At 39.4% G+C, this 23,175-nt stretch overlaps 1 protein-coding gene and 1 long non-coding RNA gene across 32 annotated transcripts in view; both read left to right on the forward strand.

The window, feature by feature from the left end:
- Window positions 1–23,175, forward strand: part of TCF4 (transcription factor 4) — a 339,431-nt gene that overhangs the window by 108,901 nt on the left and 207,355 nt on the right. For all 31 annotated transcript variants that reach the window (XR_014517238.1, XR_014517239.1, XR_014517240.1 and 28 more), the window contains one exon: window positions 1,569–1,665. Coding sequence is in view for 28 of the 31 variants with exons in the window: in XM_083465957.1 (XP_083322083.1) it covers window positions 1,569–1,665 (97 nt within the window). In the remaining 3 variants the exon portion in view is untranslated. The remainder of the gene's footprint in view (window positions 1–1,568; window positions 1,666–23,175) is intronic.
- On the forward strand, window positions 1,666–6,871 carry LOC310689123. The gene is made up of 2 exons (XR_014517343.1): window positions 1,666–4,314; window positions 5,125–6,871. It is a non-coding gene; the product is annotated as an uncharacterized lncRNA (long non-coding RNA).

The following is a 23,175-nucleotide window of genomic DNA, read 5'->3' on the forward strand; positions in this document are numbered from 1 at the left end:
GTGCTGTTATGCACATTTATATCATGCTTAAGCAAAGAACGTCTTGAGTCGTAAAGACAGCATAAAGATCTCATAAAACAATATGAATTAAATATATAAAATGCAACTCATTCAGACAATAATATGCAAATAATAATGTCTAGTTGAGGAACTACAAGGAAAGCCAATGCTAATATAAAAGTTTTTAGCAATATTGTGGTATCATCACTTCCGTTGCCATAAAGAACCACTTGTCAGTTGTCCACCTAGTTCAGCACTATCTGTGCAGCAACTCTTAAAATCTTCAGGATCTTCATGGGCATCCACTGGGGGTGGGACAAGAGGTTAGTTTACCCAGATGAACCATAACCTCCAGATTCCCTGCTTTCATTTTTTGAAGAAAAAAAAAGTTTCTATCATTTATAGGTCATGAGATATGAGGCAGAATATGCAAGCCCAATTCTTCTCATTTGTTTTTTGAGAAACCTTGCTATTCACATCCTGTAAGCTCTCAAAAATCTACATATCCAAGATGGCCCTGGCTAATCTGGATTAATTTTATAAACCACTCTACTCAGATTGCAACTACAAAAGTACTCTGCCCACTTTGTGTTGCCTTTTCATAGTAGCTGATACTGAAATACAACCAGGTTGTGTAAAAAGGGGATTAGGAGCATGAGCTGGAATCTCCTCTGTTGATCCATTGGACTACAAACTGTCACCAAGGAGCAAGAACAATGCTGACACCTGGTATTGTTACTCCTGGAGAGTAGGAACATCCCCAGAATTTTCCATTTAAATCCCCTTTTCAACTTAGCCTCAGTGCAAGCCATATTTTTCCTGGAATGCTTGAATTTTGGAATTGTGGTAAAGGCAGTTGAGAAATCATTCTGAAGGGGATCAGAGGAGAATCTGCCTTCTTCCACTTGGGCTATAATCTCCCCCCCCCCCTTTAAAGAACAACAACACATTCTGAAGTAAAACAGAAAATGCAAATATTATATTTGCTTTAATTGACAAATGTAGGTATAAACATTTCTTCTTTCAGTAGTAATATATGCTGTGCAAAATTTAGTACAACAAATTTTTCATTTAGCAAAAACCAATTGGTGCAAAAGTAGAATGGACTTCTAAAACTAAGCTGATTGCACACGGAATCAGCACATCAAACCTCTGAAAGAATTATAAAATAGCCAGGAGGAACAAGTTAATTTCAGTCCAGCCAATGTTGCAGTCTGAAGTGCCTGGAATAGAGTAACTTGAAAGTTTATCTTTCCTTAAATAAAATATGCAACATTAACTTGTAGAAGTTCTCATTCTTTGGGACTGCAACACAACATAATTCAGTCCTTGCCACAGATTTGAAAATGATAATAACATTTTTACTGGCTTGTAGCCTAGGAATTAGCAAAGGTATGGACACAAAATTTTAATGTATTGCTGACAGAATAATTATCTGCAAATGTCATCAGTTTCATTGGAAAAGCAGTCGTGCTTTTCTAGTTGTAATATACGGGGGGAAATGTCTCTTAAGAGATTGGAATATGTATGTTACACTTAAACTGTATTTGTTTCCAATTTATTAACAGAACTATGGAGATGGAACTCCTTATGAACATATGACAAACAGGGACCTTGGATCACATGACAATCTATCTCCTCCTTTTGTGAATTCCAGAATACAGAGTAAGAAAAAGACTTATCAAAATTTGTATTACGGCTTTGTGTTTATAAGTGTGTGTGTGTGTGTGTGTGTGTGTGTGTGTGTGTGTAAATAAAAGAGAGTTCTCTATTTTTACAGTGTTTGAAATCTGTGTTTCAAATCCAGTAAGTTTGTGTTTGATTGTGGTAGTTACCAAATGTTTTCCATAAACCATTCTCAGCAGTGCCAATTAAATGCCTTGGTAAGGTATCCTTCAATGTCCACAATGTAGAAACAGTGTATACGTTTTATAAGCATTTTCAGTTGCGTGATGCGCTAGCTTACATATTACGTACTTTTCAGCAAATCATTGGAATTGCAAAACGAAACAAAAAAAGTACGCAGTGGTTAGTTGTCTCAATGAAAAAACAATTGGAGGTTAAGCTATCAGCAATCTGAAAACGTTGTTTTCTTTGGATAACAGTGTGAAGTTGCCTGCAGGGACTTGTAGTCTCTGGGCTGTAAATTTCTACATTAAGGCTGACCATGCCTGCAGCATGCTCCTCTTCTGACAGCCTGTGGTATTTGGCAAGTGTGTGCCCTCACAGTTGGATAATGCTCGGCCACTATCATTCTGACTTGCAAGGATCTCTTTCTGAATCTACAGCAATAATTTTGGCTGTCAGAAGAAAGTCTTTAATTACTTGCAAGTGCAGATAGCAGCCTTCCTTTAATCACATGTGATAAATGAGTTCTGTTAAGATAAATATATGATGTAAAAATATTAGTAATCCTTTTTCCCTGGCCAAGATCACACCGTTCTCCTTCCACTTGTCAATGAACTAACTGAGATGCCTTAGTTTCAGACAACTGAACTTGAGCCAAGGAAAGCACTGAGTTGTAACTGCGATATATCATTCTGGGACCAATATATGCCCCTGAAATATTCCTTGCCTTTCATTATTAGGAAATATTTGTGAGTTGTTTAACATGTGAGACAGCGTTGAAGCTTGCAGTAATGTATATGTTAGTCACACACATGCACCGTAGCTACAGCAGTTCCAAGGGGTTGGCGTGAGCCAACAAAAGCAAGGAAATTCTGACCCTCCCTTCTTAACTCACACTATTAGGTTTGACTGCAGGCAGTGTAAATACAATCTTTACATTGTATGCATGGTCTTCTGTGAAACCCACTGTGCTGAGTGATGCTTTAAGGTTTGACCTTTTCACTTTGAGGGTTGTGCTTCTTCTTCTTCTTCTTCTTTTGCAACTGAAAAGTTTGTTTCTCTTGTCTCACTTTGTTTTGGCTTCCCTCAACAAAGAACACTTTAGCCTGTAAATCGTGTTGTGTTTCATTTTTTGCCAAGAAAATTGTGCGCCCCTTTGTTTTAACCGCGAGTATTCGCTTTTCTCTGGGAAAAGACTTTTACAAGCACATTCTAAAGCATAAAAGCGAACATATTCTGATGAGAATTGTTGGAAAGACAGCACACTCATTTATTGAAGAGCTGTTAGGAGCTTGATTTTTCAAACCTAAACAAATAATTGCCCTTTTGTATTTGATGCAAAGGGTCCTTTGTTGTTGCTCATCAGCACTATCGGGATTGCTTGGCTTCAAATGGCCAGTGTGTGTTCTGTATCTGCACGTTCCAGACATTTCTATGCGTTCTGGCGCATTTTTAGACCCAAGGATACTGGTCTTCTGTGTGCTTGAGTATGCATATGAGGGGAGCTAACAGCTTCTAACAAGTGTGGTATCATGTAATGAGGCATGCTTACCGTTCGAATCAGTGACCTTGCTCAGTGTTATGTTACCTTAATTTAAAATTGTACTTTTGTAATTAGAATGGTTCCCTTTTCATTTGTGTCTGTTTAGGCTAAACAGTTCCACCCCTTTTGTTGAATTTTGCCATTTACCCTGAACCCAAACTGCAGAAGGTGTGCAGAGGGGGAAAGGATATAGAGAGATCTCACAAGAGAAATGTCTGCTCCTCTTGTGCCATTGAAATAAAACATGCATTCATTTGCATGTGAGAAATGTTAAGAACAGGTGGGTCTGCTGCAGGGGTAGCCAACCTGGGGCACTCCAGATGTGACTAGGCTATGACTCCTCAGCCAGCATGGTCAGTGGTCAGGGATTATGGGAGTTGTAGTTGACTACCCCTGCTCTAATGCACGCTCACCTGAGTGGAGTAGATTCTCCCCCTATTTTGCAGAGCTAGCAAATCTGTAACAGTAATCATGCTCAGAAAATCTTCTGTTGAAAGAAACCTCTTCCTGAGCTGGCCTTTCCCTATAATGAAAGGAAGGCTGAAAAGTATAAATGTGGGAGACAAGGCCATCTTACTTACTGTAACAGTGAACCCTGTCTATCTGTGCACCTGGCATTAATGAAAGTGCCGTTCTGTCAGATAAGCAGTCTGGTCTGAAACATGGTATTTTGGTGTTTATGGAACGCTACATTTTCCACCTTGAGCAGATTTGGAACTGAGCGTGGCTGTGTTGCAGGCTAGACAGTTTACCTGAATGTAACGAAACTGTCTACGAGATGGCGTCAGGGAATGGGAAGTGCAAAACCAGCTGATAGAAAGATGACTTTCAGAGACAGGCCAGAAATAATTGTTTGATCAGGGAAAGCTTTCCCCGCCATCTTTTTTTTTTTTTTTAACTCCTCAGGCATTACAGTTTTAAAGGTGGTTGTGTCTTTTTTTAAAAAAATATTTATTAGAGGTTTGAAGATTACAGAAAAAAGAAGAAAGAAACAATGAAAAGTTAAACAAAACAAAACCTTACAATACATCAAAAAAAGAAAAAGAAAAAAACAATACAGCAAAACAACAAAGAAAAACAAAAACATTTAGAAACACATCCAATATTTCCGTATCTTTATCTTTCATTTACCTGTTTCATCGACCTCCTCACACTTCCCTTTTTTGTATTCTAGTTCAATTAGCTATTTCAGCAAATCCTTTCCATCTTTCTCAATTTTTGTTCTATAATTTATCTTAGCACAATCTAACCTTAAATTTTCCACTTTGGCCCATTAACAATCTATTTTTACTTAATTCTTTATAACATTTCTGCTAAAGCCATATAGCTTCATTCCAGCATCCTTCTAACATTCATTAATTTTGCAATATTTCTGTAAATATACTTTAAATTTTTTCCAATCTTCTTCCACCGACTCTTCTCCCTGGTCTCGGATTCTGCCAGTCATTTCCGCCAATTCCATGTAGTCCATCAGCTTCATCTGCCATTCTTCCCGGGTGGGTAGATCTTGTGTCTTCCAATGCTTTGCGATAAGTATTCTTGCTGCTGTTGTAGCATACATAAAGAAAATTCTATCCTTCTTTGGCACCAATTGGCCGACCATGCCCAGGAGAAAGGCCTCTGGTTTCTTCAGGAAGGTATATGTAAATACCTTTTTCATTTCATTATAAATCATCTCCCAGAAATTCTTAATCCTTGGGCATGTCCACCAAAGGTGAAAGAATGTACTAAAGGTGGTTGTGTCTTACACATATTCGGCATGTTTTATTTTATTATTTTAAAAAAGGAAGAGGAGGAGGATTAAAATGATAGTAAATATGGGAACAAGGATTCACACAGATCTGTTGAAGTGACACATTAAAAGCAGAAGTGACTTGTTGGGTAGGTTGGAGCTACCTTCCTGGGCTGGTGAGTTGCTGTGGCTTAGCAGGAGAGAGAGGGAGGTTGTCACAGTGCAAACACACCATCAGGAGCACCAGATGAGCACCAGATTTTTCACTGCACCATGTCTTGCTTGCTATACTTGAACCACAGTATCCTAGTTCCTGCATGGTGGGAAAACTGATTTTAAAAGCCATGGTATCTTCCTCAAAGCTAGGAGTACAAAGTGATAAAGAATGTAGCTAATGGAAGGGGGTTTGCTGGTGGTGGGTTTTGTGTGCATGTGTGTGTGGGTTGCAGTGTTTGTGGTCCCCTCTTTGCTTTGCAAATGTGTGTGGGCAGCCCCTGGTTTAGTGTGACATAGTACCAAGCCCATGCCTTCCAGCACAATCCTATGTTCATCACCTCAAAATCAAGTCCTATTGAGTTCAGTCACACTTACTCTCAGGTCAGTGGGGAGAAGATTGCAGCCATTCTGTTGAACTTGTAGAGTAATACTTGCATAGCCATCCTACACAAAGTAGCTGTTGTCTTAATTTTACGTGAACTGGAGGGATGGATTGGGGGAACTGGACATAATTTAGCATAGTCATTACTAGAAATGTGCAGAGGAACCATGGATATTTGTTGAAATAATGTGGCAAGTGTGGACCTACATTGCAAGCGCTTGTTTTTAGGTATTAATTCCAGCTTTAAATGCTTTCAAAGTAGTTGGAAACCATGCAAGAAGTATTTAAATTAGCCTTCACTTCAAGCCGTGCAATAATTAGCTGTGGGGAATTAGCAAAGCTAAATTTATTTATGGCCAAAAAAAGATTGACTTCCCAAATTCTTTGTGTAGAAGCACAGCTCTCGGGCTCACCAGCCAATCAAGTAAACTCCCTTTTACAGAATAAATCAGTAGTGCACTTTTGGGGCAGTGGAAATCTGTCCACATATTTCAGTACTATATAGGAGTCAGAATATATTGCTATGGATGCATGTCATTCCAGATTTGCTGCTCAATTTTCAGGTGCCTTCTTTGCGAGCTCCTCTTATCCTTCCTGGGTTATCTTGCTAGTACATTAAATCATTTACCAATATACAGTAACTTGTTTCTTTACCCCCTGTAGCTTAATGGAACATTTCACTGCTAGGATTAGATTGAGGTTTCAGGCGATCTTGAAGAAAGCTTCTGGCTTTCTGCATTGACCTTTTTCAATCTCATCTGGGTTAGTGGTTGATATTTTGATTTGGTTACTGTGGTCATATTGTGACAGCTGCTGGTTCATTATAATTCAGTTTCGCTGCTCAGTCTGCCTAGCAGGAATATTTAGGTTTGGGTTGCTTCAAAGAGTTTCTAACCATCCTGAGTTTAACCTAGCACCATGTAAAGGTGAAACATTGAAAATGCTTTCTTCTTTGCAGCACTGCCTTTAAGGGGCTGAGCTGGTTAGCATCTTTTGAGTGACAGACACATTGGAGACAGAAAGGGAGGGAGTGAGAGAGAGAAGAAATAGCTCAAATGAGAAATAAGCCACTCTATGCAATGTATGTCATACAAAACTGGAATCTTATTTGAGGACTACAAGTTTAGTTGAACAACACTAGATATTAAAATACATGATAAAAATGGTAAAAGAAATTATGGGCATGTTGGCTAGCTCAGTTGGTAGAGCATGAGACTCTCAATCTTGGGGTTGTAAGTTCAAGCCCCATGTTGGGCGGAACATCCCTGCATTTGCAGGGGGGTTGGACTTTATGACCTTCATAGTCCCTTCCAACTCTACAATTCTATGATTCTATGAGATAAGATAACTGACCCATTGTGTCAACTATCCTGTGTGCCTGTAATCACCAGGGTTGCTTAGATGTTAGCCCTCCCCACTCCGAGCTTTACCCTTTGGTGAAATTTGGAGTAGGCCTCAGGTTTGTATCCTTTCCTCTCGCACCTTGCAGGCCCAGGTTAAGGGTGAGTGGAGCCTAAGACTGATAGTAGTATACCCTGTGTATTGTCCGTCCCCCCATCCCCAGTAGCAGATGAATCTATGGTCTGATCCAATAGGACTCTTCTTAATGTTCTTGGTTCCATTTGAAGAAAGATTACTAGAAATAGAGGGGACTTTTTTGGCAGTAGCACACACATTCCCAAATAACCCATCCCACTCCAGATAGCCTCACCAGGTCTGCTCTGACAAATGACTGACACAGTTTCTCTCTCTCACACACAAACAACTGGCTGAATTTATAGCATTCCAATCATGACCAAAATAGGAGGCTGCATTTCAGGGTAAGGTGGTTCTATCCTTTTTTCTGCACCTTAAAAAACAAAACAGAACAAAACAAAACACCTTATTTTTTCCAGTGGGTTAACTCTTTATCCTTCCAAGCAAGAGGCTCTTTGTTTATCAAGTCACTGAGAATTTTTTAATAAAAAAGACATTGTATAATGTTATTACTATTACCATACTATCCTGCGTCTGTTTCTCTGTGTTGCATATCAGATATATGTTCACGCACACACACAAACAAACACACAGACACACATAGAAATTTGTTTTCTGAAATACTTCATTCTGTTCACCTGGGGAAATGAAAATTAGCAGCTTTATAAAGGTAATAGTGTAGGCACTGAGAATTAATGCCTGCGTAACAAAGGACTAATGTTATTTAGTGCCACATAGTTTTCAGGGAAGTTTACATTCCAATGTGTTTTGTTTTAGAACAAGCCTGAACATTTTTAATTAGTTATTTTTAGCTTCAGCCACATTCCTTAAAATAAAAGTGCAGAGTAATGTGTGTGAAACATCTTTCATCTGCCTTCAGACGAATTTGATCCCCGTGGGTGGAAGGGAACTCCTATGAACTCCGAAATCACTGAATTTAAATCCTCGCTTTGGGGCTATGTTTGAACAAGTTTTGATTTTCAGATAGTTAATTTATAGCTGTCTTCCATGAAAATTCTTAGGGATAGGAAAAGGAAAGGAGAGGAGAAAAGACTGAGAAATGGTGCAAGAACAAAAATAGGCTTTAAAAACAGGTAAATTTTTAACAAATACGAGTGACTATTTTCTTATACTTATTACCTTAAGCTGAAAAAGTGAATATGTAAAATAATAGGTTTTGGTGACACACTTTTGGACTGACTTTAGGTAGAACTGGGAGCTACCCACCCAACACCATAAATAAATACATTTGGTTTAGGACAGTTGAGCAAGGGTTGCTAATTCAAACCAAGGCACTGTAAGCAAAATTGTAAACACCAGTCTTTTGTTTCCTGATCCTGTTGAACTAAACGGTAGGGTGCTGATCACAAAACTGTTCTGGCTTTCTTCAGCTCTAAGCAGAGACTCCTTTGGTGCACAGAACAGACGCTTTATTTTCATGTGCTTCTTCATGTTTATTTTTCTGCATTCCAAATTCACATAAAATCCAACCAGACAAAGAAATAGCTTTCCGAATAGCGTTTATATGGCATTTTAATGGTTAATGAGCTCCCAGCCCTTATCAAGATGAACTTAGTTTAGCTTTCAAATAAGAATTTACTGCTGTTCTCTCAGCTGAGCTGATATTAGTAGCTGAGGGAATTTGAGCTCACACCTGTTCTTGCATTAAAAGGCGTCTATAAGTGACTTCTTTAAAATATTCATAGAGGAGGGAAAATCCAATTTCTAGAAAATCTTAGCCAACCAGGAAATCATTCACAGGCTTGCCTTTTGAGGGGGAGGGGGAACCACACATTTGGTTTATGAATTGGTTTCCAGTATTAATACTTTCCAGAGGTATTTTTGGTCACATAATTAGTTGCCATATTATTTAAAGGAATATACTTATTTCAAGCTGATAGGATGGCTTTTGGTATGCCATGGTACACAGTTGCATTATAGCTGGAAATGGCTTCACATGCAGGAAATATGTGAAACAAAACAAATTTGCTGGTTTACTAGATGCACAACTGAGTGCATTCACACACACACACACACACACACACACACACAGAGTGATGCTGTTCCCTACTTAAAGTCACAGGATGTGTGGACTTAGCTAGATAATCAATAATCAACTCATTCTGTGTTCAAGGAACAAAACTCTTTATGAATCAGATGTGTTTATTTTAGTCTGAAATGGTACAGTATATATCCTATATGAAGAATCAATAACCGTGTCAGGGAAAATATGTTTTAGGGAAAGCAGTATAACTGTAGGTTTACCTACAGTTTGTAAATGGGTCTGGAGGTCAGCATCAATACTCCATTTCCAGTTCTACAACCAGAAACAACACATTGCTGTTCTTATCCAACCAAGGCCAGTGAAGGGTAGTCTGCTAGGGGAAATCCAGTGTTGTCCCACCAACCTCAGCCTGTTCTTAGCCACCAACTTACCTGGGAGTGGCACTGCCTATCAACTCCCACTTCTTAGCCTCTTGAAGAACAGTGCAGGGAAAAGGAGGAGGAGGTGAACAAAAGTCGAATTAGTTGGCTCAGCCTGCCATTGGTTCTGCCTTTGCTGATTGCTGAGTTCCTGACCTTTTGCCCTACCAATTGCACCAGCCCCCAATGGCCAAGGTCTGTTAATGCACAGAATTAGGCTTCTGCATATGTAGCACTAGCTGGATGAGTAACAACAGCAGTTGGGTGTTGTTCCTCTTCCATCCATTTAGAAAAAAACCACTGCTAGCACCAGCCAAGTTCTGGAGAGGAAGCATGTTTATGTGAGTGTTGGTGGCTGCTGGATTTCTACCTCTGTTGTTTTTTTCTGGAAGCAATTAACACAGAAATGAGTGCTAAACTTGTGCTAGATTTCTAGAAGTACATTTTACGTTGTATGAAAGAGCTCATAAAACACAGAAATTAGCAGGTAAGGAAACGTTGAGAAAACGGTATAAAGTGCTATCTGAATGTAGCATTAGGCTACCATCTCAAAGCAGTATGCATGTATTTATATCTCACATTTTTCGCTGATGGGACTCAAGGCGGCTTACAGATAGAAACAAGAATTGCTAAGAACATAGGGAAAAAATTTAAAAACAATGAAACATTAGTAGAAATAAAACTATATTTGTTGTTGTTGTTTAGTCATGTCCGACTCTTCGTGACCCCATGGACCAGAGCATGCCAGGTACTCCTGTCTTCCACTGCCTCCCGCAGTTTGGTCAAACTCATGCTGGTAGCTTCGAGAACACTATCCAGCCATCTTGTCCTCTGTTGTCCCCTTCTCCTTGTGCCTTGTGCCTTCCATCTTTCCCAACATCAGGGTCTTTTCCAGGGGGTCTTCTCTTCTCTTCTCATGAGGTGGCCAACATATAGGAGCCTCCAGTGAGCAAAACTATATATATATACACATAAATATTCTATTCCATTTTCATGACTTTTTCCTAACCGTTAAGTTAGGAACCGTTAAGTTCCATATTATATTATATTTCAACTTTCATACTATGTTAAAGCTACTTCCAGAAATATGGTGCAAGTTTCCATGTTACTTGTTTCCAGAATTCTGTTTGCAAATAATATGGAAATAAGTGATAAACTTGTGCTGTATTCTACTGTAGTCCCACTACAGTTCAGAAAGTGGCTTTTACATAGAGTGAAAGCTCAAATATAAAGTGGAGATTAACAGATAGGGAACACCATGCAAATTGAATAAGCTGCCATGTAAATGCCACATTAAGCATTTGATCAAATCTTTCCTATTGAAATCAATGAACTGAATGGCTCCCAATATGTTGAATGTGGCTTCCATTTCATAACTTGCAAAATTCCTTCATGGACTCTACTAATCTTTGGAAATATTGAAGGCATTCACATCCCCCCCACAACAGATCTCTCTCTCTCATTTTAATTAGATGCATCCTCTAATTTATCTAAGCAACTTCTATGAAAAACTGGTATCTCTCTTGGTAATTGGGTGATTTCATTCCAATATTGGCCTGATTTTAGTGTGAAGTTAGTGGGTTTCTTGGTTGACCACTGTGTAAAGGGATTAAAGGCACTTGATGAACAGCTCGTAAAGAGCTGTGATACCTGCTGATCTGTTCCTTAGGTTAATGTAGTGAATAGTGATAACATATGCTGTGCGCTCTACATAAGATCCCGAATTACTTGTATGCATTACAACCAATTTTATTTGGAGAATAAGGGAAAGTCACATATTGAAAGGAAGTACTCAGAGGCTAGATAGGGCCCATTAAATAGTGCTGTGCTGAAATCTGTTCTCCAATTTCTCAAGTTTTCTTCCAACTTTGAAAGAGGCTTCCATTCTTCTGCTTCATTCCCCACCTGACTTTTTTTCTTACAAGCAGTGCAGAGGTGGTCCTGCCTTGTCACCTCCTTCACTCCCAGTGTTGCCCTTGTAGAACTTGGCAGGGCAGAGGATGGAGACAAAATGAGAATTCATTAGTGCTGCCTAGCGTTGGCTTTGGTTCCACCTACTGTTGGCTTTCCTCCCTGCTTTCCATCCTCCTAGCCCCAAAGGGCACCAGCCATCACTGGTGGTGATACCTGCTGTTCCCAGTTTGAACATTAATTGCAGGAAAGGGGTACTTGGAAGAGAGGTTGGCATCCACCTGGAACAGACTTTACGAAAGGTGGAGGACTCTCCTTCCTTGGAGGTTTTTAAGCAGATGTTTGGTGGCCATCTGCCATGTAGTTGAGATTTCTACATTGTAGGTGATGTAGATGACTCTACAATTCTGTGGTTCTGTCTTTCCTCATCCCCTGGAGATACATAGAAGGTTGCTGCTCGTGGAAGTGGTGCTTGGAGCTGCAAGACAGAATAATTTCAAAACTGTTAATGTATGTGGGACTAGGAGTGATGATGGTTATCTCCTGGGGGTAAAGACTGAGAATGGCAACCCAGGTGGGAAGTAGGAGGAAGACTGCCATATTTGATGTGTGCCTGCTAACTAGAGTTTGTAGCTTATTTGTGCAAAACTCATTGTTGACTTTGTGATCTATTTGGCCTTGTATGATCTGTATCTTTGTGTGTATGTCCTAGGCTAGATTTTCCCTCTTGTTTTTTGTTTTGTTTTGTTAAAATTGTTGGATTAGGTCAGTTTGTATTGATTTGTATTGCTTACAAACTTGTATGTATGGATTTATATTTTTGTTAGGTGTTTACTTACTTACTGATACTGGGGTTATTTGTAATTGTCTATACATATTTTTTTTAATGTATCTATTGTCTTTTCTCAAAAAGCATTTTCTAAAGGGATGGTTTATGTTGTTTGGAAAGTCTGCCTTGTTTTCTAACCAAAGATTTGTAAAGCTGTTACAGTGTTATTGGGAGTTGTTACATTTCAAGTTTTGGGTTGTAAGCCACTTTTGTTGCCATGTGAATGGCAGAGAATGCAACATGTAAATGTTTCAGTAATGAATAATATAAAGAAATTAGTACTGAGGGCTGTTGGTATATGTAACAGTACATGTAACAACATGAGCTTCAGAAGTTAGACATAGTTTTAACTTGCACAGTACTTAAGACAGAGTACTGCAAATTATCAATATTGAAATGGCATTCCTGTACTTACTTGCATGTGAATTTGTTTCCTTAAATTGAGTGGTTTTTACTTCTGAGTAGACATATAGCATTGTACTGTAAATATATTTGCAGAACCCAAGGAATGAGGGAAGGAGGGAGGGAATGAAAGCTAGTTTGGGAAGCCTGTCACCAGAAGGACAGATAAATCTGCCTCTAGCAAAGGTAAAGGGTTGACCCATCCTTGATTCGAAAAACAATTAACACTGTTTTATGAAGCTTCCTCACCTCATACTGCTCACACCTTTTCGGTTGATGTTTTCAGGTATGAGTGCCCAGGTTTTGCTTAAACGCAAATTAAAACTGAGATTCTTTCTGTGCCAGATAAACGCAGCTTCCTAGGAAACACGCAAGTCGTATCCCTATTCCTTCATGGCATTGTGATGGAACGGCACTGTATCCAGCGAGCTGACATGTGTTGTTCTTCTGTTCAGATATTTACAGAGGGGCATTTCCTCTTCCACAGCTGTGTTACACCCAGGGTAGGCTCCCCAAGAGAAGACAAGGGTAGCTTAACGAGACCGTAATTCCTTTTCTCTCTGAGGTCTTGTTTATACAATCAGAAATGTAGGTTGCCTTCGCAAATTGACATCCTTTGTTTACATGGCCAGGGGATTCCAGAATGTGTTAGACACAGACTTCTGCTCAGCATCTCTGGTCACTCTCCAGTAATTGTGTAGTTATACTGAATTATCTATCCTACATAAAACTGCTAAGGAAACAATGTTGTCATTCCACGGATTTATTATGATTTTGAGATATCGACCGTGCTGTTAATCAGTAATACAATCATATGCATGCTTACTCAGAAGTAATTCCCATGAAGTTCAATGGGATGCGTTGCCAGGTAAGGGACTACAGTGTGGAATCCAAAGGTGGTTTTGCTGCCCATCCTAAGCCTGACTGGGCTCTCACCAGCCAGGGGGGAGTAGGGAAGTGGAAGAAATTAAAACTTTGTGTGCATTTTGATGAGAAACTGTCCAGTTCACATTTTCAAACCAATTTGCAAGCTGGAACACAATTATGCTTTGAAATTTGCACTTTTACAAATTTGCACTTTTGCCATTTTTAATGTTTTTGGACTTAATTTCTGGGAAACCATGAACGAGTTCTGATGATAAGGTTGTGGGGGAGAGGATAGAGAGACACATAAAAGCAGCTATGTTGGTCTGGTCACAATATAATTAACATAATGCCATATATTGAGTAACCTGCTGACCTTTTAAAGCTGCTCACAGATCCCTCATCATGGATCCTCTCTGTCCAAAGGTGAATGCCAGGGATATTTGTAGAATTTAGCACCTGTTGCTATGCATACTTACTTGGACATAGTAAATCTCCCTGAGCTCTGTGAAAATTATACCCTAGCAATTGTGCATAGGTCCCATTGAATTCAGTGGGGCTTATTCCCAGGTAAGTGAGTGTAACATTGCAGCTATGTGATTCTTTAAAAAAAAGTTTATATTGAATTTTTATTTTTATTTACAATAAAAAAACTCATCCCCCATCAGCTGGCTGTATAGGATATATATCACTAGCTGCATTTTAATGATTTCCCTAGCGTATTCAGAAATACAATATAGGTCTCACCCCAGCTGAAATTCAGAATTCCTTGCCCCAGCAATATCATGTGCTAGAATTGTTAATTCATTGTTGTTGTTTTTAAAAAAGATGTCTCAACCTCTTAAAAATATGAAATGGGAGAAGTGGATACTGTGTTTCTAGAATCATGTTGCCCTGCTATTCTGTTGTGCAGTGTGTCCTTACACTTTTCTGTTCAATGGTGATACAATCCATAATGTTTCTGGATTGTAATTAGAATGGTCCTGATTGCATATGTTGTATTATTTTTATTTATATCAGGCATAGGCAAACTCAACCCTCCAGATGTTTTGGGACTACAATTCCCATCATCCCTGACCACTGGTCCTGTTAGCTAGGGATGATGGGAGTTGTCGTCCCAAAACATCTGGAGGGCCGAGTTTGCCTATGCCTGATTATATATTTATTTCATAAAATTTGTACACAGCTTGATTATTATTATTATTATTTAAAAAACCTCAAATAATTTTACAAAAGGTAACATGGTAAAATCAAGGGGGGGGGGGAATGACAAGCCTAATTTAAAACCATACAAAAGTTAAAATACTAAAACAGCCCGAAAAATTACTTCATGCTATTAGCTTGCTGGAGTGATCCTAAACATATTTACTTAAAGGCAGATTATAAATCAGGTGTGCATATACACACTCATATATGTAGTCTTAACCTTCATTCTATTTTGGGTGGCTAGGAATGTACTCTTGTTGTACTTTTCATTGTGCAATTCCCATATAAGTAGACGTATAGGGTAGTCCTTCTAGGACATTGCCACATATTGTCACTGGTACAACAGTCCCATATTTCAGTCAGTCACCACTTTAAACAAAGAAAACAAAAACCCTGTGACATAAAAGCCATCTCTATAGCTCTATAGCTTAGCTATTTGAATTGGGCCTTGAAACTAATTGGCAGCCAGTGCAGTATGCTCAGATGGTCTTGCCCTAGTGAGCAACTTAGCTGCTGAATTCTGCACCTGCTGAAGTTTTCCAAGTGTCTTCAGAGGCAGCCCCATGTATAATGTGTTGCAGTAATCTAACCTAGAGGTTAACAGAGCATAGACGACAGAAGTTAGGATATCCGTGTCCAGATAGGGATGTAGTAGAACACCAGATTGATTTTTTTCATAGAGAAATTGTCAGGGAAAGGTCAAGAAAGTGTGTGGGGCTAGCACATGCCATATGTTGTTTGGGCACTTTTCTGTCACCAAGGACAATTCGCCTGGTAACCCAGAAAACCATTAAAGATAGTTAATGTTAGTTCTCAGTTATAGTGAGAATTTTTCCTAGATTGTTTACAATACTTGCATAACATTTTAACTTTAAAATACAGGGGTTTTTGTTTGTAATTGAAAATAAAAAAATAGTTTCTTAAAGGAACAGAGAACTCAGTGTGCAGGGGCAAACATTTACTATAATATATATAAAGCTTCCTTTTTGTAACTCTGGGTATTTGGGTATTGTCACATATGGCACTACATACAGACACAGATTTTTATCATGGGTAAAAGTTATACCCAACCATAATTTGGAAATCTCATTACGGCTCCCCACCCCCACCCCCATTAGTGTATTGTTGTTTTTGAGAAATGGATGAAGTTTAAATAATAATAAATAATATGGATATAAGCATGTGCCCCTTGGAGGTTTTTCCAATCTTGAACATGCCTATTAAAACGGAAACGGAAAAGTTAGCTTCTTCTGCTATATGGGAATATTTTTTAAAAAAAAACATTCTGTCTGTATCAGGGATGGGGCACCACTTTTAAGCAGAGGATCAGATCCTTGAGTGACCAGCTCTCACGCTGGACAGGTAGGCATGGCTGACTTCTGCCAAAAGCAGCCTGGCATGTGCTTGATGCCAGATTCAAACAGTGCCAAATGCAAGCTGTGCTGCAGAGAAACAATCACACTGCTTAGAGTGCACTTCCGATTGTTCCTTTTCAGCTGCAGTTTACTTATCATGTGGCCGCCGTTGTATAATGTTAGGTGAGTGAGTGATGGGTGTGGCTTGCTCACAAACAGGTTCCAGGGCTGCTGCTGCTGTATAGGTACTGCAAAGTATTTTCAATGTGGCAAAAGAGATGGAAAGCCTGGTTATAAGGATGGAACAGCAGTGGGAACATTGCTCTGTTGGGTTGTAAAATTAACATGATATAGGATGCAATCCTAACCCCCTTTCCCTGGGAGTCAGCACCATAATTGAACTTACTTCTGAACTTACTTCTGAGTAGGCAAGGTTAGGATTGCTGCCTTGGTGGTCAAATATGCACTGTTGTTCAGGGTATGTCATTACTATTAATCACGCGCCTTTCACCCTACTGTCTCAGGACATATTGCAACAGTTAGAACACAACATCAAAAACAACTTGCAACCATAGAAATAGAGTGGACCCTATATCTGCATCTGAAGAAGTATGAGTGAGAAAGTTAGTTTCAATAAATAATTTAATTCAGTCCTTTCCCCTTGCTTCTTTACAGCATGATTCACCTTGATTTAAATTAGGGGTAGAGACCCTCTGGCATTCTTAATCTACCAGGGTTTCCAATTTGGTCTGCAAGTCTCTTCCCCCCCCCCCATACCACACCCACCTGGTATCACTTGATGGGCAGGCAATGTCAGCTGATGGGCAGGGGTTCAATCCTGTTTTGTTCATCTGCATGTACTAGTTCAACATGGGGAACTTATAGCCACTGAGGCCACATGAGTAACCAGTGACATTGTCAAATGGAAGAGCACCATCAAGATGAAAACCTGTTGCTTCCAGGGGAGTGCAACTCTGTCCAGAACCTAACTTTGGTCTTCCTAGTTTAGGGAACACCTTTATATCATATGATCTCTATATTCTGGTTTTCTTAGATTGGTGCCATTCAGGAAAAAAAAATGTAACGAGTTTTTTAAAATTATTCTGGAAAGCACTTATACCATAGATAGAGAAACATTTTAATAGCATGTTCATCTAGTTCATATTTATCATTTTAATTTTAAAGTGTTTTACAATTTTGAAGTATTTTGACTTCTTTGAAGCTTTTCACAGTGTACTTAGAGCTTCAAAGTATTTCTGGAGCAAATAGCTTAGGCTTCCATCCTGCATATACTTACCTAGGAGTGAGACCTGTTTTACACAATAGGACATACACTAAGAAGACGGTTACTATTTGTACCCTGGTATGCATTGTCCAGGGCATTCAGAGTAAATAAAATAGTAAGGTTAGCCTCTACAACCACCTCACAGATTCCACTGTTTGCGAAAGTTAAGTCTCTCCATCCCCGGAATGGGCTTGCATGCAATGAAGAGTGAAGTCCTTTGTGTGCGTTTGTTACTCAAAGGATTAGTTTCAGAATGAATGAATATTAAACTGAGTGTGCCATTTTTGGTACCGTTTTTCAACTGTTCCAAAATGGATTCACATCCATACTTGTCAGAGAAACGGGATTGACTGAAACTACCTTGTTGAATTTGCTTTGTCCATTAAGTGTGAAATTGCCCTTGGTTGAGAGGTTTTGGAGGTAATCCTGCCCCTTTGTTTTACTCTGTGGTTCTTGAAACTACTCTGATTGGGTATGGAGTAGAAACACAAGTTTTATGCTAGGGTACAAAATGGGATCTCCTGGTTTACTTGCTGGCTATATGCTGGAATTGGCTTGTACTGGTGCAAAGTAATTGATGTCCATCTATTCCAGGATTCAGGCAGAGTCTTTCCTAAACCTCTCCCTTCAGCTAGAGCTGAACACACACAAAGTTTGCTTTCTTCTACTGAGTTCTTGTTTGAGCTGCATGAATAACCTAAGGGCACAATCCTATGTGCTAATGAACATACAGTGGTACCTCAGGTTAAGTACTTAATTTGTTCCGGAGGTCCGTTCTTAACCTTAAATTGTTCTCAACCTGAAGCACCACTTTAGCTAATGGGGCCTGCCGCTGCGCCGCCAGAGCACAATTTCTGTTCTCATCCTGAAGCAAAGTTCTTAACCCGAGGTACTATTTCTGGGTTAGCGGAGTCTGTAACCTGAAGTGTCTGTAACCTGAAGCGTATGTAACCCGAAGCGTAGTACCACTGTAATGGGATTTAGTTCTGAGTAAACTCAAATAAAATTGCTCTGTAAAGGTAACTCTGACTCTTGCATATTCTTTTTTAGTGATATGTACTATTGTTGATGATAGAGAGTATTTTATGGTGTGTGCAGCCTTGGTATTTGACATATCCTGTCAGAGGACAGGGGGGTTGGGTTAGGTTATCATGCTAGGGGATTCCATCTCTGCTGTAGTGGAAGTTTAAACAGCAGGGGTACAGAACAGAGGAATACTATGGCATTGTTAAAGCTGCTCTATAGCACCTGATCATTATTCCTTCCATTTTATGGTTTACCTGTAGTGCTTGTTGTAACAAAAGAAACAAAACCTCTGTAATTATATGGGAAGGGGGAGAAAATTGCATTTTACTGCCTCGGATCTTGAGCTGGAATGGGGTCTGCTTTTAGAAAATTTAATTTGAAAGAACCCAACACATATGTCTGCATTTTTGCACACATTTAAAGTTGCTCCTGAGAAAAGGTGGTTACTCTTAGTGGAGGCTGGTCCTCTAGGGCTACTGTGTGGCACCGTCCTTAAGGAGAATGTCAAGAAATTTTATTTTATTTTTAAAAATATACCTTTCACACACACTTTCTTGTCTCTCACAGGGTTTATACATCTGTCTGACCTCAGTGAAGCTGTGCAAACATTTCTGTCCATCAGGACTGCATAGCACTCAGCGAATCCCAATTCAGAAGTATGGCTGTGGCAAATAGGCCCCTCCCATTTGGGAGAAACCATGTGACTGATTGGACTGCCCTTCAAGACAGACCTTCCACTCCATCTGTTACTATGAGGGATAAGCAGCATTCACACTATTGACCTACTAGAGCTACTCCCTACATTCTTGTAGCTAGCCAGGGAAAGCTTGTGGTTGCTAGTTTGAGCAGCTTGTTTATTATTAATATATGTTAAGAGAGAGCAATGCTGGACAGGATGTGTCAGGATCTTTCTATAATACACTTTGCCCCCTTTAATCATTTGCAGTTACTTTAGTGAACAGGGAGGAGCACTGATAGGAGAAATGGTGGGTGGCCTTTTACTGTGTTGCAACTTTCAGCACTTGTACATTATTAGAACTGTTTCTAGGTGTGTCTCTAGGTTTGAGAGAAGTACAGCTGTTTTGCATTCTTGTTTTCTTTAGGTTTAAAAATGCTACGTGTGTTTGGCTGCTGTGAGAACAGGGAGTTGGACTTGATGGGTCTTTGGCCTGATCCAGCACGGGATCTTCTGTTGTGGCGATTATATGATGTGCTGTTTATACAAAGGATACCTGTTGTGGAACCACCTTATTGTTGTGGAACAACTCTGCAGAAACAGAGGTTCCTCCTTGATGTGGGAGGTGTATTCCTTCTCTTTATTTTTGAGGCTCATCATGTCTCCGCTGCTCAAGTCTGTAAATGGAGGCTGTGGTTTGCAGGGAGGAGTTGGTGGTGCTGATAGTGAAACTCCTTAGTCTGCATCACACTTTGAGTAGAAAACTGCCTGCACATTTTTCTTCTCAGTAAGCCAGTTGGCGAGAATCTCCTTGTCTTCATACCTTTAAAAAACAATCACACCAGAGGATCTGGAAACTTAACTTAAAAATCCTCATCTCTGTCACTGGCTCATAGTGTGTTGTTGGCAGCATTATTCTGCTATCCTTTCAATCAAAAGGGCTAGCCAACTAGAAATAAAACAGTAGTCAAGTATAATTTTAGAGGCTAGAAAATGTATTATTGCATAAGCTTTAACGGTTTGTCAAGAACAAGGCATCTGATGGAGTGGACTTCCACCCTCCGAAGCTTATGCCATAGTAAAATGTTAGTCTTTAAAGTGCTAATACAGTTTTGCTGTTGCTAAAATTGCACTATGGTCTGCTTTACAGGATTGTTGTGAGGATTTTTTAAAAAAACTTTAAAATGCTAAAAGCAGGACGTTTCAGATGATGGTTGAGATGAGAACTTAGCGCACAGAGCCTGTATATCGTACAAGATCATGGATTGCACCTTGCCTTGGATTTGACGAGCCTATATGTAAAGTCCAATGTCTGTAAGCCTGAATAGCCTGATTGTGCCTTTTCCCCCTTTGATTTTTATGGAAAAGCTTTTTTCATGATTCCAAAGCCGCACTCCCCTCCCTAGATTCAAAAACTGGGGGCAAGCAGGCTGGAGAGAGGCTTTTATTTTGCTTATTCCCTATTTATCAGTATTTTGTTTATATCCATCCTACCTTTCCTCCAAGGAGCTCGAGGGTTTCCTTTCACCATGTTATCCCCACAGCAACCATGTGAGGTAAGTTAAAATGAAAGAGCCACACATTGAATTTCATGGCTAATTTTAACCCTGGTCTCCTAGTTCATTTAATTACCCCCCCCCCACTGCAACTTCTAGATTATTTTTCTAGTTATGGGAGAGGGAATAATCCTTTCCCATTGCTCTAGAAATTTATGGTGTCTCTTGGTAAAAGTCCTGTATGACACCTTTAAGATTAACTAACTCAGGCTCCAGTCCAGTACATACTTGTCAGGGTATTCTGACAGTGTAATTCTGACTAATGTATAGCTTATTTGGCCTGAAACCGCACCAGAAATTGTGGCAGCAACTGTGAACCAAAGATAATTTTCGGTTTAATTTAGGTGCTATTTGCAAAATTGCAATTCTTAAATATCCATGGTAGCTTTGCACAGGAGGAGGACACCAGAACAACTTGCCCACACCCCTGTAACTGCTCCCTGTTCAAGCCACCATGACTGTCTAGCAACCCCACCAGGTCTGGTAAGTCCCAGTCACTGTTTTGTAAGTGCACTGTCTTGTTATAGAATGAAGATTGTAGAAGAGACATTCACTCAAAATCCAAAACAATTCTTAACAAGAAGAATGTCTTAGATATGAGGGAGAACAAAACATTGATTTATCTATTGGAGCAGTCGACTTTGATATATACAGACTATGGCCGTTGTGTCTTTTGAAAACCTTAAAGCAATATGTTGCATGGGGAGTTCTGGTGAAATCTGGGAACAAGTAGAACCCTTCAAAAGACTGTTTTATTAATGCTAAGAGGAAAGAATGGGGAGTTCTTTGGAACAGTTTTAAGAATATGATCATTTTGGAAGTATAGTTGGAAGAAAGTTGAATACATATCTATCAGGCAGTTGCGAAACATTTCAAAGAAGTATGCAGTTCCAGACAGCTGTCTTTTAAACTTTTCATAGATCCTCGAAGGGTGATAGCGTCAGCTTCCCCGCCCCAAGACAGAGGAGTTGTTTCACTTGCTCTAGTGGTGCCTAGTGTGCTGTAAAATTGGTTATGCTATATAAATTGGACATGATCCAATCAAGGTAAATGCTTTTAAAATAAGTGTGTGCAAGTGCAGATTCCACTTTTGAAGGGAGTTTGCATACAAAGAAATCTTGAGTTGCTGGTGTGCAGCACCTGTGTCAGTATTTGATACTTTAAATTATTATTATTATTATTATTATTATTATTATTATTATTATTAAACTTAAAACAACAACAACAATGAGATAATAATTGGTATTAATGTTAACCTGGAATTTTAGAATCAGGGTGGTTAGATGTAAGACAGTCCTTTATTTTTGAAGGGCTGTACAATTCAAGTCCATTTTAAGACTAAAGAACCTTAAAAATAAACAATAACAGCCCTGGACAGCAAACTGAGTAGGCACTCAAGTCACCTGGTCACAGTCTTCCCCACTATGGTGGAGATGTATTGTTTTTTCTTTAAAAAAAAAAAAAGCTAATGGAGCCTCCCACTGCCACCGTGCCACCAGGGCACAATTTCTGTTCTCATCCTGAAGCAAAGTTCTTAACCCGAGGTACTATTTCTGGGTTAGCGGAGTCTGTAACCTGAAGCGTATGTAACCCGAGGTACCACTGTACTGATTAGTTTCCACAATAAGTGTCTTTTTCCCCAAACAACGGTTAATAAAGTTCAACCTGTAAGATGAGCCCTATATTTTGTCACTTTTTTGACGATGAAATTTTCATTTATTAGACATCAGATAGTTCCAAAATTATTTATTTTCTGCACTCCTATATTGAGTACTGGTTTGCAGCAAAAATATCCAAGCAATAGCATGCAGTATCTTCATAATATAACATTCTTTGACCTTATGTTTGCTCACCATTCAATGCATGCTGTTCTCTAGGGTGTTCAGTAAGCTTCAGTCAATGCCACTGACTGTATTAGCAGTGATGACTGTGTGTTTGTTTGTGTGTCCTCCCAACCGGCAGCCCTGGTCACTCCCCTACTTGACCTAGCAGTACCATTTTGCATGCACAGAGAAAGTGTTTTGCAGGCAGAAACTTCATATTTCTCTTGATCTACTAAGGAGCAGGGCAATTTGAAGTAATTTTTCTATTCAGCCCCAAATCGGAAACAACGTTTTTGAGATAATCATGCTTAAAAATCGAACTGTATTCTAAAGAGAAAAGATAAGAGCATTTCATTAGCTACAAGGGTTCTGTCCAGCAGCAGAAAACTTGCACAACTCACCTTTATTTTCCCTAAATGCGCAGAAGCTGCAATATACGAAAGAGGGTTTGGGGATCCCTGCACATGGATTGGAATGCTTCGTGTGTATGTGTGGGAAATCACCTGAAACCAGGTGGGAGAACCTTGCATGAGTTGGGAGTCAGGGCAGCACACACCGTTCTCTCTCCCCATCCTCAATTTCATTATCGGAGCAAACTAAATAAGCATAGCCTAACCATTT

This window comes from Podarcis liolepis (assembly GCF_965112155.1).
Source record: "Podarcis liolepis genome assembly, chromosome: 11".
In the NCBI taxonomy this organism is placed as follows: domain Eukaryota; kingdom Metazoa; phylum Chordata; class Lepidosauria; order Squamata; family Lacertidae; genus Podarcis; species Podarcis liolepis.